This window comes from Gossypium raimondii, chromosome 10 (genome assembly GCF_025698545.1).
Source record: "Gossypium raimondii isolate GPD5lz chromosome 10, ASM2569854v1, whole genome shotgun sequence".
Classification (NCBI taxonomy): domain Eukaryota; kingdom Viridiplantae; phylum Streptophyta; class Magnoliopsida; order Malvales; family Malvaceae; genus Gossypium; species Gossypium raimondii.
The window spans coordinates 55755847-55769772 of NC_068574.1; the positions used below are offsets into that span (position 1 = coordinate 55755847).

Genomic DNA, 13926 nt, shown 5'->3' on the forward strand with positions numbered 1-13926 from the left:
ATATATATTTTTACTTTGTGTCCATTTTACGGTTCATGTTCGGGATTTAGAATTGTCTCTCCTAACAATGTCGTCTCCAAAATTTGAACTTGAATCCTTTCCTTAGAAGTGCAATGTAACTTATCATTGCACCCAACTGCTTATTAGTTATATAATTTTTTTAATATTAATAATTCTGACAGTTCTCTCATTTTAAATGGATAGAAGCAAAAACGAACTTGATTTTGGAAAATTTTTAATTTGATTCTCTCAAAAATTGAGATTAAGAATTAAACCTACCCTTTTTGCCCCTACCCTTTTTGCCCCTTTTGTCCCCAACAAACAACAATTTTATTTTGGTTAAGGTGGGTATATAATAATGGAATAATTATTCAAAGACCATAGTTTGAATTTTCCTTTCTTTTTATGAAAAACAAATAAAGTACATATAACTTTTATAGGTAATTTATGAGTTGGATTGACTCAATTGGTAATTTGATTTGCCTCAATCAAATCATCAATATTATTTAAAAATGTTAAAATATCGTTGATTGAGTAATAGTTCAGTTGGCATTAATATTATTATCAATGTAAGAAAATATGGATTATCCTCTTATTTAAGGGTTAAGGAAAGGCTATGAATAGTCTAGATATTATATCAAAAATAAAATCAGGAATCGTGATGCTACACTCAAATTAAAATTTAGTTTTATCTTTGCAATATTTTTGTTATATAAAATTTTAATATTTTCTAACATATTCAAAATATTTTATATTTATACAAAATTTTAATAAATTAAATATTTATATTTTATACATTTTTTATTTTTATATCTATTTTAATATCTATGTTTAAGGTCCGTAATTGCCTCTCTCAATAATTTCGTGGATCTATATTAAAATTATGTCAAATCATATGTGAATTTTATACTAATGTTGATATATTTGATTTTATTTAGAAGACAGAAGTTTGAATTTATTATTTGAACAGAAAAGTAAAAGTTGTCGCCCAACGTAAACCAGTCTATGTTTTTGGCGGTTTTAGTTAGAGTCTCAAAGGCTCTCTTTGTCTTTGTTACGTTTCTGAACTCACACCACCATTTCCTTCTACACTCCAAATTCCTCCCATTTTTAAAACATCTCTTCTTTTATTTTATTTTTTTCTTCCTTTGATTTTAATCCCAGCTCCATTTTTGTTCTTGTTTTCTTCATCAAAAGAGCCAATCTGACCTGGAAAATAATGGGATTTTTAAGTACTTTATTGGGAATTTTTGGTTTTGGGATTGGAACTTCTATTGGACTCTTGATTGGATTCTTTCTCTTCATATACTCTAAACCCAAAACTGTAAAGGTAAGCAATGAATTTATCCCAGCTTCAATGTGTTCTTTTTTTCCCCTTGTTCATGTTCTCATTTCATCTGGGTATTTGTTAAAAATATATATTTTCCACCTCTTTTAATCAAAGTTCAAGGTTTTTGTTAAGATTACATCTGGGTATCTCTTAGTTTCTCCATTGCTATTGTAAAAATATCCTCTTTTTTTATTAATTTTCTTCTGCCATAGTTTTATACTTTTTCTTCTTATTGGTTTTGAGATAACAATGTATCATAGTTTCTTAGTATTTTGTACTAAGGATTTATATTCCATCTGGGTTTTCATTGATGCCTTCAAAGCCTTGGTAAAAATGGTGTTTTTTTGCAACTGTCGTAAAACTTTTCCATTACTAATTTCTGCAATTTTTTCCCCTGTACTTTTTTAACGAAAGAAGCTTTTCAATTGTTATTAAATATTTTTACTATATACATACTGTTCTTTACTATTACTGCTAGAACCTAAGCCAAGTGATTGTGACTTATTTTTTTCTTTGTTTTTATGTGTGTGTTTTTTCATGGTGGAGATTATTTTTCATGTTTATCATCGTTGATAACTTGACATGTTTTGATTTTAGAGAAACTTGTTCAAGATGTTAAATTTTGATGATTGAAACCTTGTTGTCTTTATAAAAAAAAAAAAAAAAACCTTGTTGTCAAAGTCAAGTATTTAGAATTAATATTCAAAATTAAAGTAATTAGAATTATAAGCAAAAATGGGAACTTTTATTTCCTTTTGATGGTCAAGACTTTGTGGCTCTTAACTGTTCCTTGAGTGAGGGGAGCTAAGCTAACAATGGAAGTAATTGACAAAATGGATATGGACCATTTTTTATTCCTTGCATTTAATGCTCTTTCTGGAGAATTCCTTAACCAATAAGCACCCATGGACTTGCTCTAATTTTTTCTTTTTTATATTTTTGGTGAATTATATTAATGCAATTGATATATGGCCTAATTAATTAATGATCTATGCCTCTAGCTGTTCCATTGATATCATACATAGGGTAGTTTGACAAAGAAATATATGAATTGTCAAGTTTTAGATAGGATGGGATGTATGGATTTTCTGGTGATTCAATGATTGTTGAATTCCCTCGAATTGGATAAGCCGGGAGATTATATCGTAAAGTCGTGGAAAGACCGATGGCAAATTCCGGACAAGGAATGGAATTCTGATCTAATATTTGATTATATTGCATTCATCCTTGGTATGGCCAAATTATTCAATGATGCCTCTAGCTGTTCTGTTGCTATAGTATAGCTCGTGATTATCGAATTAAGATGGAATGATGTGTCTAAATTTTTGTATACGTTTGATGGAAGTTGAATCTCCTTGAAACAGATAAAACCAAAGGTTTTACGATACCGAGTAAAGTCAGACATGATGGTGAATTCGCATCAAGAAACGGGTTTCCTCGTGTGATCATTGTCTTTTATGTACTCACTAGTATAGTAGAAAATGTCCAGAACTTCAAGAATCGAATTTCCATGTTGATAATGGTGTAGTTTTCCAGCTAATTTATGTTTGTTTTAAGCTCATGTGTGGACTGCTTGGTATAGGAACCAGTTCCTAGGCCGCTTTATGAGCTAGATAATGATCAATTGCTGGATATTCTTCCCGATATTCCGTTATGGGTTAAATGTCCCGATTATGAGAGAGTAAGTATTCGAACTTTTAGAATGATTTATCATAGTCTTGATTTACACTCATCTTGTTTTTCTTCTAGCCGTATATTGATGGTAATTGTGAAAACAATGCAGGTAGATTGGCTGAACAAGTTTGTTGCTGATATGTGGCCGTACCTCGATAAGGTAGTTTGGTGACTTGAAAAGGTTTCGAGATTTTCAATTATGTTAGTTATGAACTCGGAATTTAATTTTAATCTACAGGCAATTTGTGCTCAAATAAGAAGCGCTACCGAACCCATGTTTGCCGAGTATGTCGGGAAGTATCAAATAGAAGCCATTGAGTTTGATAATCTAAGTCTCGGAACTATTCCTCCGGAAATTCATGGTAAGAAATGGATTTTTTTTTCTTGATTTGTTCACCAAAATCATAGCATAGAACGATTAAGTGTGGGAATCATGAGCACGAGGCCTAAATTTCTTCCTACTAATATTCTCATTTTATCGTATTTCACTATTTGCAGGTCTTAAAGTGTGTGAAACAAATGAGAAAGAACTAGTCCTGGAACCGGCAGTTCGTTGGGCTGGCAATCCAAACATTGTTTTGACGCTGAAGTTGTTGTCTTTCCGAATCACCATTCAGGTTAGACGAGTCTAGAGACAGAATTGAAAGAAGAATGTATCCTTTTTCTGTTTTCTTCGAGAGTTTGATTCTGCTGCTTCGCAGTTAGTCGATTTACAAATATTTATGGCACCACGGATAACTTTGAAACCTCTTGTACCTACCTTTCCATGTTTTGCAACTGTTGCAGTATCACTCCTTGGGAAGGTTAGTAAAACTTTTTGAACATCGAAAATTTATTGGATTAAAATGTTGGTTATGTTCACTTTTAAATATCAATGAAAGCTACAATTATTTTCCGATGATGATGTTTACTACCTACCATGCAGCCTGATGTAGACTTCGGAATGAGTATACTTGGAGGTGATATTATGGCTATACCCGGACTTTATCAGTTTGTCCAGGTATTGTACTGGTAATTTCTATACAAAAAATAGTCGGATATAATTGTGGAGGGCTTATGAACTTAGAATTTTGTCTGAAGAACGGTTGGCTAACTGTTCGAGTTGCCTGCAGAAAACAATTAAAAGGCAAGTTGCAAGCCTCTACATCTGGCCACAAGCACTAGAGATACCGATTCTTGATCCTGCAACGTAAGTTTCTATTACGTACTATGTTATATCTACTCCATTTTTTGTTACTGAGCTTTCTAGAACTTTAATGTTCATACATACTGTATGTTGTGAACTATTTTAACTTTTAAGGCCTTGGTTATATTGCGTTAAGTTCTGGATATTGGGTACTTAACCATGTGTACTAGAAGTACTTCTAATAATTATTTTTGATCGATTCTTATAAAACTATAGAGTTTTATGCTTGTTGGCCGAGTTTTTAGTTTGGTTCTTTTTTTAGGGTGGCTGTAAAGAAACCTGTTGGAATACTACATGTAAAGGTTGTGCGGGCACAAAAGCTCTTAAAGAAGGACATCCTCGGGACATCGGACCCTTATGTCAAGTTAAATCTATCTGGAGAGAGGCTGCCATCGAAGAAAACAACCATCAAGAAGAGGAATTTGAATCCAGAATGGAACGAAAAGTTCAAGCTTATCGTAAAGGACCCCGGATCTCAAGTTCTTCAGTTACAAGTCTTTGACTGGGACAAGGTTTTTTCGCCTTCCGGTCACTCGGTTTATTTATTGTGATAAAAGGAGATTTTATCTAGATGACAATTCAAATTGTTTCTTCTTTGTATGTGTTGTTATTTGCAGGTCGGTAATCATGACCGACTTGGAATGCAGTTTGTCCCATTGAAATTTCTTACACCCTATGAGACAAAGGAATTTAAACTCGATTTGCTGAAGCACACAGATAGTTATGATCCTCAGGATAAGAAGCAAAGAGGTAAAATTGTGGTTGAGCTTATGTATGCCCCTTTTAGAGCTGACAGTGGTAAGTTAGACGGGACACAAGATGGATACAGCAGAAAGGAAAGCGGGTTTGACCGGACATCCGACAGTGAAGTCTTTGGTGGAGCAGGTCTCCTTTCGGTTCTGATTCAAGGAGCCGAGGATGTCGAGGGTGAACGCCACAATAACCCTTATGCCGTAGTTTTTTTCAGAGGAGAAACAAAAAGGACAAAGGTAAACTTCTCGCATTTGCATTTGTTTTTGTTCGAACTCCAACTTCTTTTCTCGGCTTAACATTGCTCGGTCCACCATTTTACAAAAATGGTGTTTTCAGATGATCAAGAGAACCCGAGATCCTGTCTGGAACGAAGAGTTTCACTACATGCTCGAGGAACCTCCATTAAATGAGAAGATCCATATCGAAGTCATGAGCAAGCGAACAGGCTTTAGCTTCCGATCAAAGGTATGCACTCAACTTTCTCTAATTCTCACTGCATCGTTATATCTTTAACATTACTTTGAATCATTTCCTATGTAGGAACATCTGGGAAATGTCGATATTAATCTTACTGACGTCGTCCATAACGGACGAATCAACCAGAAATACCACCTGATCGATTCGAAGAATGGAGTAATACATGTTGCGATAAAATGGGTGACAGCTTGAGAAACAGGAAGAGAATTTAAACCGATGTCAATTGGTTTTGCAGTAACATACAAAGATTGATACAAGTACAAGAGAAATATACAGAAACAAAGATTACTGCAAAAAATCCATTTATAGAATCCCAGTTAAATTCAGTGCCAATATATTTTTTACTGTAAATTTTCAGTGCCTTAATATAGGTATGCTTATTTAGTTATTTTATTTGGAGTATACCTCTTATGTTGTTATTGCTATTGAAAACAGCCAATGAAGCTGAGGAACCTACCAACTCAATTCATAAATCCACATATAGGATGCTATGGGATGTCTTGGTTGACAATCCAAAATATGAATTTATTTATGCGTTAAACCCCATAAAAGTGTCTAATGTTGTAAACATAACACAATATAAACATATCAAATTTACTTGTCAAATCAACTATTTTACATCAATGGCTGAAAGGGAACTTGGAAATTCCATTTTAGGACTAATCTTTTGGGATGTGAGGCAGCCCAACTCCCATATTTTCTTAGTTAAAGCTCAGTTTGAATTAGATGTTTCTTGAACTTGCTCAAGTCCAATTTATCTTTCAGTACCCAAGAGGTTTTTCTTTTTCTTTTTCAAGATGAAGGATAATATATATATGTATATATGCAAAACAAATATGTTAAAACTTAAACAAAATAATTATACTATCTTAAACATGAGTGTGTGTGTGTGTATATAAAAGCAGTGAGTACTTCAAATTGGATGCTGAAATTTTAAACAGTATATATATATATATTCAATTAATTTCATGTAGGATGATAGATCACTAAATTAAAGAAAAGGTAAAATGATGCAGCATGCACTACTTCTTATATCTTTTGTTTTATTTATGAGTTTGCATGGACCATCATGTATATATATATATATATATCACAATCTCTACTCTCTTTTATCTAATATTATCTCATAAGTCACCATTCAAAAGCAATATATAGCTTTTACCAATCACTTGTTATCTTTGCTAAATCAACCTTACTTTAGAATACCCTAACGTAATAATTAAATTTGTTTTAAAAACCTAATTGAAGGAGGCATTTTCGCTTTAATTTATATACATTAAAAAGAAAAAAGACATTTACATGCATTCACAATAATGCAGAAGACTGAAACTTTCTCTGTACAAAAGGAAAAGAAACATAAGCTGACAATTTCTTTATAAAATGTGAAAAGAAAATGGACCCTACTAATAAATGACTTAGATTTGACTTGATTATGATCAAATGCATGTGAGATCACGAGAAAAGCTTTATATATATAAGAAAATTAAATTATTTTATAATAATAATCTTCATTTGATTAATATTTGGTGGCATAAACACAACCCAAATCTTCTTGAAATAAAGTTGTTGTTTTAAGTTTTAAGAACAAATTTTGATTGGCTACACAGTTTACTACAAAATTTAATTATGTTTAATTAGCTATATTCAGAAAAAAGATTATCCATACTCGATGTTCCTTATGGTCGTAAATTTTATTTCTTAGTAGTAACCATACTGGTTTAAGTTAAAACAAATGTACTTACATGCTACTCTCCGTCTTTTAGGTCAGTAACAGCCCATATTTATATATAGGGGTGTAATCGAGTTGAGTTGACCTAAATATTGTTAAGTTCAAGCTCGATTCAAAATTCGGAGTTCAATATTCAATTCAAGTTTAGTTGAACATTTATTTTTAAGTTCAAGTTCGATTAAGCTTGTTTACCAATTTTTGTATTCGAGCTCGACTCAATAGTTAAGCTTAGGGCTAATAATATATATTATGGGCAATAACATAATTTAATAATATAAAAAATATGAAAAGCTTGATAAGTCTCACGAGACATTCTAGTCAAGTATTATTAAGCTCGAATTCAACTTGATCGATAGCTCGAGCTCAACTCGATAATTACCGAATCGAGTTTGAAATATTTTTTTTGTCAAACTCGAGTAGCTTGCGAGCACCAATGTCTCATTTACACCCTAGTATACCATAGGTTTGGAGAAAAGTTTAGAAAGATTTTGAAAAATAGGCTTGGATAAATAAAAATTATACTTATTGGTTTAAAATATGGGTCATATTCGGGTTTTAATATTCAATGTCAAGCTTAATTTGACTCGACCCATTTTCAAGTTTATAATATGAATTTTTTTCTCTTTTCTTTTAAATTTTAGGTAATTTAGATCATATTAAATTAAATATATTATATCATAAAGTAAATATTAAAAAATATGTTAAGTTAAACAATATGGGTAGCCTAAATGAGTTTGAATTAATCATTTACAAATATAAGCGAGTTTGAGTAAAATTTGAGGCACATATTTTATGTCGGGGCAGGCTTAGGCAGTTATGTATGTATTGATTTATAGACTCGACCTGTAAACACCTTTGGTGGGCATTATGTTGGAACTAGACCAAATCAATCGGTTGAACTAAAAATCAATAATCCAATCGGTCCACTGATACAAAAAAAAAATATGAGGAAAATTGAATTCAAGCAATAAGGAAAATATGTGGATATGCAAACGGGATTGATGTGTGTGCAGAAGGATCAAAAGGGGGACTTTCTCTTGGTTGGAAAGAAGGAGTATATGTTAAATTGAAAAGTTATTCTAAAGATCATATAGATATAGAAGTTATAGAAAATAGTGGAGAAGAGTATTGGCGTTTTACAGGCTTTTATGGCTCATCAATTGAACAGAAAGGGAAAGATTCATGGAACCTCCTTAGACAGCTAAAAGGAAGCAACTAGTTGTCATGGCTTGTTATGGGGAATTGTAATGAAATACTGTTCTCGTTTGAAAAAAGAGGGAGTAGATTAAGGGAGGAAAGACAAATGTTGGCATTTAGGGAGGCTTTGGAAGATTGTGAATTGAATGACTTAGGATTTTCAGGACAATGGTTTACATGGGAACGAGGGAGACTTCCAAGCAATAACATTCGTGAAAGACTGGATAGGGGTGGCCAATCCACTATGGTGGGAAAGGTTCTTAAATTTCTCAGTTCAACATAAGTGTCATAGTATTTCCGACAATTGTCCCATATTTATTAACATAGTGACGCATGGAAGAGAGAGATTTGAGAATAGTAAAAATATGTTTAGACTAAATGTTGATTGGGTGCTGGAAAACGATTTCGAATAGGTAATCAATCAAGGATGAGATTTGGGAGATAAGGATCTGCCAGAGAAATTAGAAGATCTGAAATTGAAATTGAAAAATTGGGATAAATCTAGTAGTAGATCCAGATGGAAGACCAAAGAGGATTTAAAATCACGACTTATTAATTTAAATAGAGAAGATCTAGATAATGATATTTTGGCAGAATTAACAGAAGTTAAGTTAACATTCAACATGGAAGCCGACAAGGAAGAATTATATTGGGAACAACTGGCAAGAGCTAATTGGTTACGTATGGGGGACCGAAACACTGCCTTCTTCCACAATTTTGCAACACAAAGCAAAAAAAGAAATACAGTAAAAACTCTGGAGGATGGAAGGGGTGAATGGGTGGAGGGTGACAACGCCATTAACGAACTTGCAACCAATTTTTTCGACATCTATTTTCTTCCAATCCACTACAAAGTTGTGAAAGGCTCAAAAGCGAAGTCCAACCGTGTATTACAGAATCTCTAAATGAGGAACTTATTAGAGAATTTAAGGAAGAAGAGGTAGTGGAACCTTTAAAAAGTATGGCACCTCTCAAAGCATTAGGAAAATATGGATACCCGGCGTTTTTCTACCAAAAATTATGGAATATTATAGGAAAGATGTTAATTATTACCTTCAAGTACTGAATAATGGGATGGATTTTGAGGAAGTTAATAAAACCAATATTGTACTTATCCTAAAGGTACAAACCCCCACGAATTTGGGACAATTCAGACCCATAAGTCTTTGTAATGTCACATACAAATTGATCTAAAAAATAGTGGTTAATAGATTTCGAAGGGTGCTACACTTATGTATTGAAGAAACACAATGTGCTTTTGTCCTAGGAAGACAAATAACTGACAACATAATGATTGCTTATGAATTACTACACTCTTTCAAAAAAAAAAGAAAAGAGGAGGCACGGTGTATTTTGCTTTAAAATTGGATATGAGCAAAGCCTATGGCAGAATGGAATGGAACTACCTTGAAAGCATGATGAAAATGCTAGGCTTTTGCAATAGGTGGATTGAGCTCATAATGAAGTGCGTACGAACAATGTCATACTCAGTAGTACTTAATGGGATTCAAGGGCAGAATTTAAACCAATAAGAGGAATCAAACAAGGAGATCCATTGAGCCCATACTTATTTATCATATGTGCAGAAGGCTGCTTTAAGCTCCTGAACAAGGCTAAAAGGGAAAGACAAATTGACGGGGCTAAAGTGAGAATAAGAGAACTAGCTATCACTCATCTTTTCTTTGCTGATGACAGCATCTTATTTGGGAAAGCAACAATGGAAGGCGTAATGTTAATGAAGGTAGTAGTTAATGAATACGAAAGTATTTCCAGACAACTAGTGAATTTCAAGAAGTTATTGATCTACTTTAGCAAAAATGTACAAGACGAAATTAAAGGGCAGACAGGGAGAGTTTTGGGGGTACGAATTTCAAATAATCTAGAAAAATATCTGGGTTTACCAACAATGGTAGGCGGAAAAAGAAATGAGCGTTTCTTGAACTAAAAGAAAGATTCATCCAAAAATCAAAGAATTAGAGTATCCGCAATTTGTCCTTTGGGGGTAAAGAAGTTTTTATTAAATCAATTTTACAAGCCCTCCCGATTTACGCCATGCAGTGTTTTAAGTTACCAGTTTTACTTTGCAAAGAACTAGAAAATCTGGTGAGTAAATTTTGGTGGCACAATTTAAAAACTAATAAAGGCATTCACTGGTGTAGTTGGTTCACGATTAGTCCAAAAGCGTTCAGTGTTATGGGGTTTAGGGATTTAACAATGTTTAATACGGCCCTGTTGGCTAAATAGGGATGGAGACTAATCACCCAACCTGACTGTTTGTTTGCGCGCGTTATGAAATTAAATTATTATCCGCATGATAAATTTTTAAATGCAAGGTTAAAAGCTTACCCCTCCTTTACCTGGCGCAGCATTTGGAACGCACGAAGCTTACTTGAAGAAGGAACAGGCTAGAGGATAGGGAACGATCAATCAACAAACATCTGGAATGACGCTTGGCTACCCACTATTGATGATGGAAGAGTAAAAAATTAAAACATAAATATCAACTATTCAAAAGTAGCAGATCTAATCAATAAAGACTCATTTTCATGAAACTATGAGGCAATATGGAACTTACTCGAAAGGGAGCAAGCGGAGGCAGTTCTGTCTATTCCTTTGGTAAACAAGACGCAGTCAGATGTTCTAATATGGCGAGGGGACAAATTAGGCGAATACACAGTTCAAAGTGGCTTTAAATGGCTAATGACTAAGACTCTACACCTACAGGATTATATTATGGGCCAAATTACCAAAAAAGAATATTTTACAAAGATTTGGAATCTCCCGATCCCAAGTAAAATAAAAATACATCTGTGAAGAGTTGCCAATAATTTTCTTCCGACGCTCAGTACTCTTAGACTTCGAAGAATCAAGAATGATGTTGCATGTTCAGTCTGCTCAGTTGAAGAAGAAACTACGGAACACCTCTTTCGAGATTGCGAATTCACAAAACAGGTCCTGCTTGGACACCTTGCACATAAACGCAAGTCATACATGGAAACAATGGTCTGCCTCTTTCTTCCAAATGAATAATATTAAAATATGTACTACATGGCAATTACCATTTGGGCAATATGGTACAACAGAAATAGAATTTACCACGAAGGAAAAAAGGAAAGGGTACAAGAGGTTGTCAATTTTATTTGAGCTTATTTACGAGAGTTAGAGCAAGTTAAATCCTCAACAGAAACTAGACTCAGTCCAAGAGAGGTATTTTGGAGACCCCCCAAGGAAGATCAAGTCAAAGCCAATTTTGACGCAGCTATTCACGACAAGACATGACAGCAACTGCGGGAGTTATTATAAGAAATCATGAAGGATTTGTTATGGGAGCATGTTCTTACCCACTAGGAAGAACAAGGGATCCGACCACTGCTGAAGCGAAGGCATGTCTACAGACCGTCATATTTGGGGAAGAAATGGGCTTTCGAGATCTGGTTGTCGAAGGAGATGCCCTTACAATCAATAAAAAGCTTAATTCATATTCAGTAGATAGATCGGTGATTGGAAACATCATTAGTGAAATCCAAAGAAAAAGACTCAGCTTTGTTACCTTATCTTTTGAGTATACCCCTCGAAAGACAAATGACGTAGCGCATGCCCTTTCAACTCGAGGATACAACCTGGATAACCCATCCTATTGGATTGAAGAAGTACCGACGGAGATTGAACCCATCATCGCCAACGACTAAAGAAGACTCTAGAATTGGTAGAAATAGGACATTTTTGTCTAAGTCCGGGGATGCAACACAAAAACATCTGTCCTCACCACTCTCTGATGAACTCAGATTAAGGAGAAATCTGGTAGAGCGCTTCAATGAGACTCTTTTCCAGTGATGAAAAGGGACAATCAGTATACTCCACCACAACAACTATAGATGCAAAAAAGAGGAAATGTGATTCTAATTGACGATAGGATTTAGGCTTTTTTCAGTTTTCTTAGGTTTTTGCTTTAATTAGGTTCAATTTCTTTTATTTTTTTCTTTACTATTAGGCAAACCCGAGGCACCGCCTTGGTTATCAATAATTTGTTGACAGCTGTTAGACAGCTGATGCTTTCAGAACTTTGATTAGTGTATCGCATATCCTCTTTTTAATGCATTCTGATTTTACTTCAGAAAATAAAAATTTAAACAATTAATTTATTTTTTTATAATTCATAAAATGGATGCTTATATTTCTATTATCATTTATGTGCAGTTATTTTTATTTTATTTTATTTTATGATATTTTTCCTAACTATTTTAAATACTTATGAATATTTTAGAATTTTTAAAAAATTTAATTTTAAATCGATTGAACTAATTAAATTGGAAATTGATTATCTAAGCGACTCAACTCTGGGCTGCTGGTTGTTAAAACATTTGGCACTATAAAGTTTCATGTTAAAAATATCATTAGTTCTTATACTCTTTTCAAATTTAGAATTTAGAACCTATACTTTTATTTTCAGTGATTTAGTTTTTACTTTCCAAATTTCAAAATTTAGGTCTAATTGTTAATACCATAAAAAATTTCATTAAATTTGTTGGTGTGACATTCAAGTAAAAAATTTCACTTGATAGCTATGTAACTAAAAATAGCATTATAATGAACCTAAATTTTACAAAATAATTTTAATAATGTTAACAATTAGTTTTAAATTTGAAATTTTAAAATAGAAAGACTGAATTCTTAGAAATAAAAGTATAAGGACTAAATTATAAATTTAAAAAGAGTACAAAAACTTATGATATATTTTAACCAAATTTCATTTGTATATTATTATTATTATTATTATTATTATTATTGTCGGGAAAAAAAGGGGAGGTTTTAGCTTTTGTAGTTGACTTGGCCTAGAAAGTTTAGAGGATGGTAAAAGGAAAGGGAATCTTATACCCTCCACAAAGTTACCTTTTATCAAAGTATACTTTTGTTAATGGATCTCTACTCATTGCAACCCACCTTCTTTATTCTTAGTTCAATAATTCATCCATCTAAATCCATGAAATTAGACTGAATTTAAATCCATCTCATGCATTCAGTACGTCGAAAATATGGGTTATAAGTTTACTTAATTACTCAATTTTATGAATGAACATGTTTAATAATTACTATGTTTAATTTCTATACGATAATCACTAAATTTTTAGTAACTTTACGTTTTGGCTATTAAACTTCAAAAGTTAAAAAATGTCAGTAAACTATTCGAAAGTCACTAGGCTATTAAAATCACTATTGCATGGCTTTCTCCATTTGCACTACTTGCACCAATTAAAATCTGTTTTTTCCCTTCTCTTCTATAATTTAATTTTTCTTTTTTATGAAACAATTTTGAACGTCACAAATCTACAAACCTGAATCCAAATAGGTTTCTTCTCTGATCTCCTAGACTAACTGTCAGATTGGCTTGGATCTAAGATATGTTCTTCTATTTGTCGATGGATACTGATCCGTTGTACCGGTTATTGAATCGTTGCTTGAAGCTCATTAGCCAAACTTTAAAAAATAAAACCTAACAACCCAGTAACTTTTGAATAATTTAGTGACAATTTTATAACTCTTTGAAGTTTAGTGACCAAAACATAAATTTACTAATAATTT

At 32.9% G+C, this 13926-nt stretch overlaps 2 protein-coding genes across 6 annotated transcripts; one reads left to right on the plus strand and one right to left on the minus strand.

The window, feature by feature from the left end:
• Positions 1 to 973: 973 nt before the first annotated feature.
• Positions 974 to 5885, plus strand: LOC105776676 (synaptotagmin-3). Of its 3 annotated transcripts, none has more exons than XM_012599501.2 (12): positions 974 to 1330; positions 2913 to 3011; positions 3114 to 3164; positions 3243 to 3366; positions 3503 to 3621; positions 3706 to 3807; positions 3930 to 4004; positions 4117 to 4193; positions 4453 to 4702; positions 4808 to 5179; positions 5280 to 5408; positions 5484 to 5885. In XM_012599501.2, the coding sequence occupies exons 1-12, from the start codon at positions 1220 to 1222 to the stop codon at positions 5610 to 5612; spliced, it is 1638 nt and encodes a 545-aa protein (XP_012454955.1). In that variant the 5' UTR covers positions 974 to 1219; the 3' UTR covers positions 5613 to 5885. The 3 variants fall into 3 exon arrangements, with proteins under 3 accessions (XP_012454955.1, XP_012454956.1, XP_052477572.1); XM_012599502.2 differs by having other exon boundaries at positions 976 to 1330; positions 2695 to 3011; XM_052621612.1 differs by lacking the exon at positions 974 to 1330 and adding an exon at positions 2008 to 2560 and having other exon boundaries at positions 2695 to 3011.
• A 458-nt stretch (positions 5886 to 6343) lies between these two features.
• On the minus strand, positions 6344 to 12364 carry LOC105776677 (uncharacterized). Of its 3 annotated transcripts, XR_008189670.1 has the most exons (4): positions 11897 to 12364; positions 11688 to 11816; positions 10922 to 11313; positions 6344 to 10807 (listed from the first exon to the last, which is right to left on the minus strand). XR_008189670.1 is itself a non-coding variant. In XM_012599505.2 (3 exons), exons 1-3 carry the CDS (start codon positions 11977 to 11979, stop codon positions 11073 to 11075), a joined length of 435 nt encoding a protein of 144 aa, XP_012454959.1. In that variant the 5' UTR covers positions 11980 to 12356; the 3' UTR covers positions 11045 to 11072. The 3 variants fall into 3 exon arrangements, 1 of the variants encoding a protein (XP_012454959.1); XR_008189669.1 differs by having other exon boundaries at positions 11688 to 12362; XM_012599505.2 differs by lacking the exon at positions 6344 to 10807 and having other exon boundaries at positions 11045 to 11313; positions 11688 to 11798; positions 11897 to 12356.
• Positions 12365 to 13926: the final 1562 nt, after the last annotated feature.

Excerpts from the sequence above, each read along its gene's own strand:
- LOC105776677 (XM_012599505.2), bottom strand. The coding sequence starts at position 11,979 with ATGGGTTATCCAGGTTGTATCCTCGAGTTGAAAGGGCATGCGCTACGT. Across the intron at positions 11,799-11,896 it reads GGGTATACTCAAAAGATAAG|GGCATCTCCTTCGACAACCA; the intron begins GTAACAAAGCTG and ends ATTGATTGTAAG. Across the intron at positions 11,314-11,687 it reads TCCCTTGTTCTTCCTAGTGG|GTGTCCAAGCAGGACCTGTT; the intron begins GTAAGAACATGC and ends TTTATGTGCAAG.
- LOC105776676 (XM_012599501.2), top strand. The coding sequence starts at position 1,220 with ATGGGATTTTTAAGTACTTTATTGGGAATTTTTGGTTTTGGGATTGGA. Across the intron at positions 3,165-3,242 it reads TGTGGCCGTACCTCGATAAG|GCAATTTGTGCTCAAATAAG; the intron begins GTAGTTTGGTGA and ends TTTAATCTACAG. Across the intron at positions 5,180-5,279 it reads GAGAAACAAAAAGGACAAAG|ATGATCAAGAGAACCCGAGA; the intron begins GTAAACTTCTCG and ends TGGTGTTTTCAG.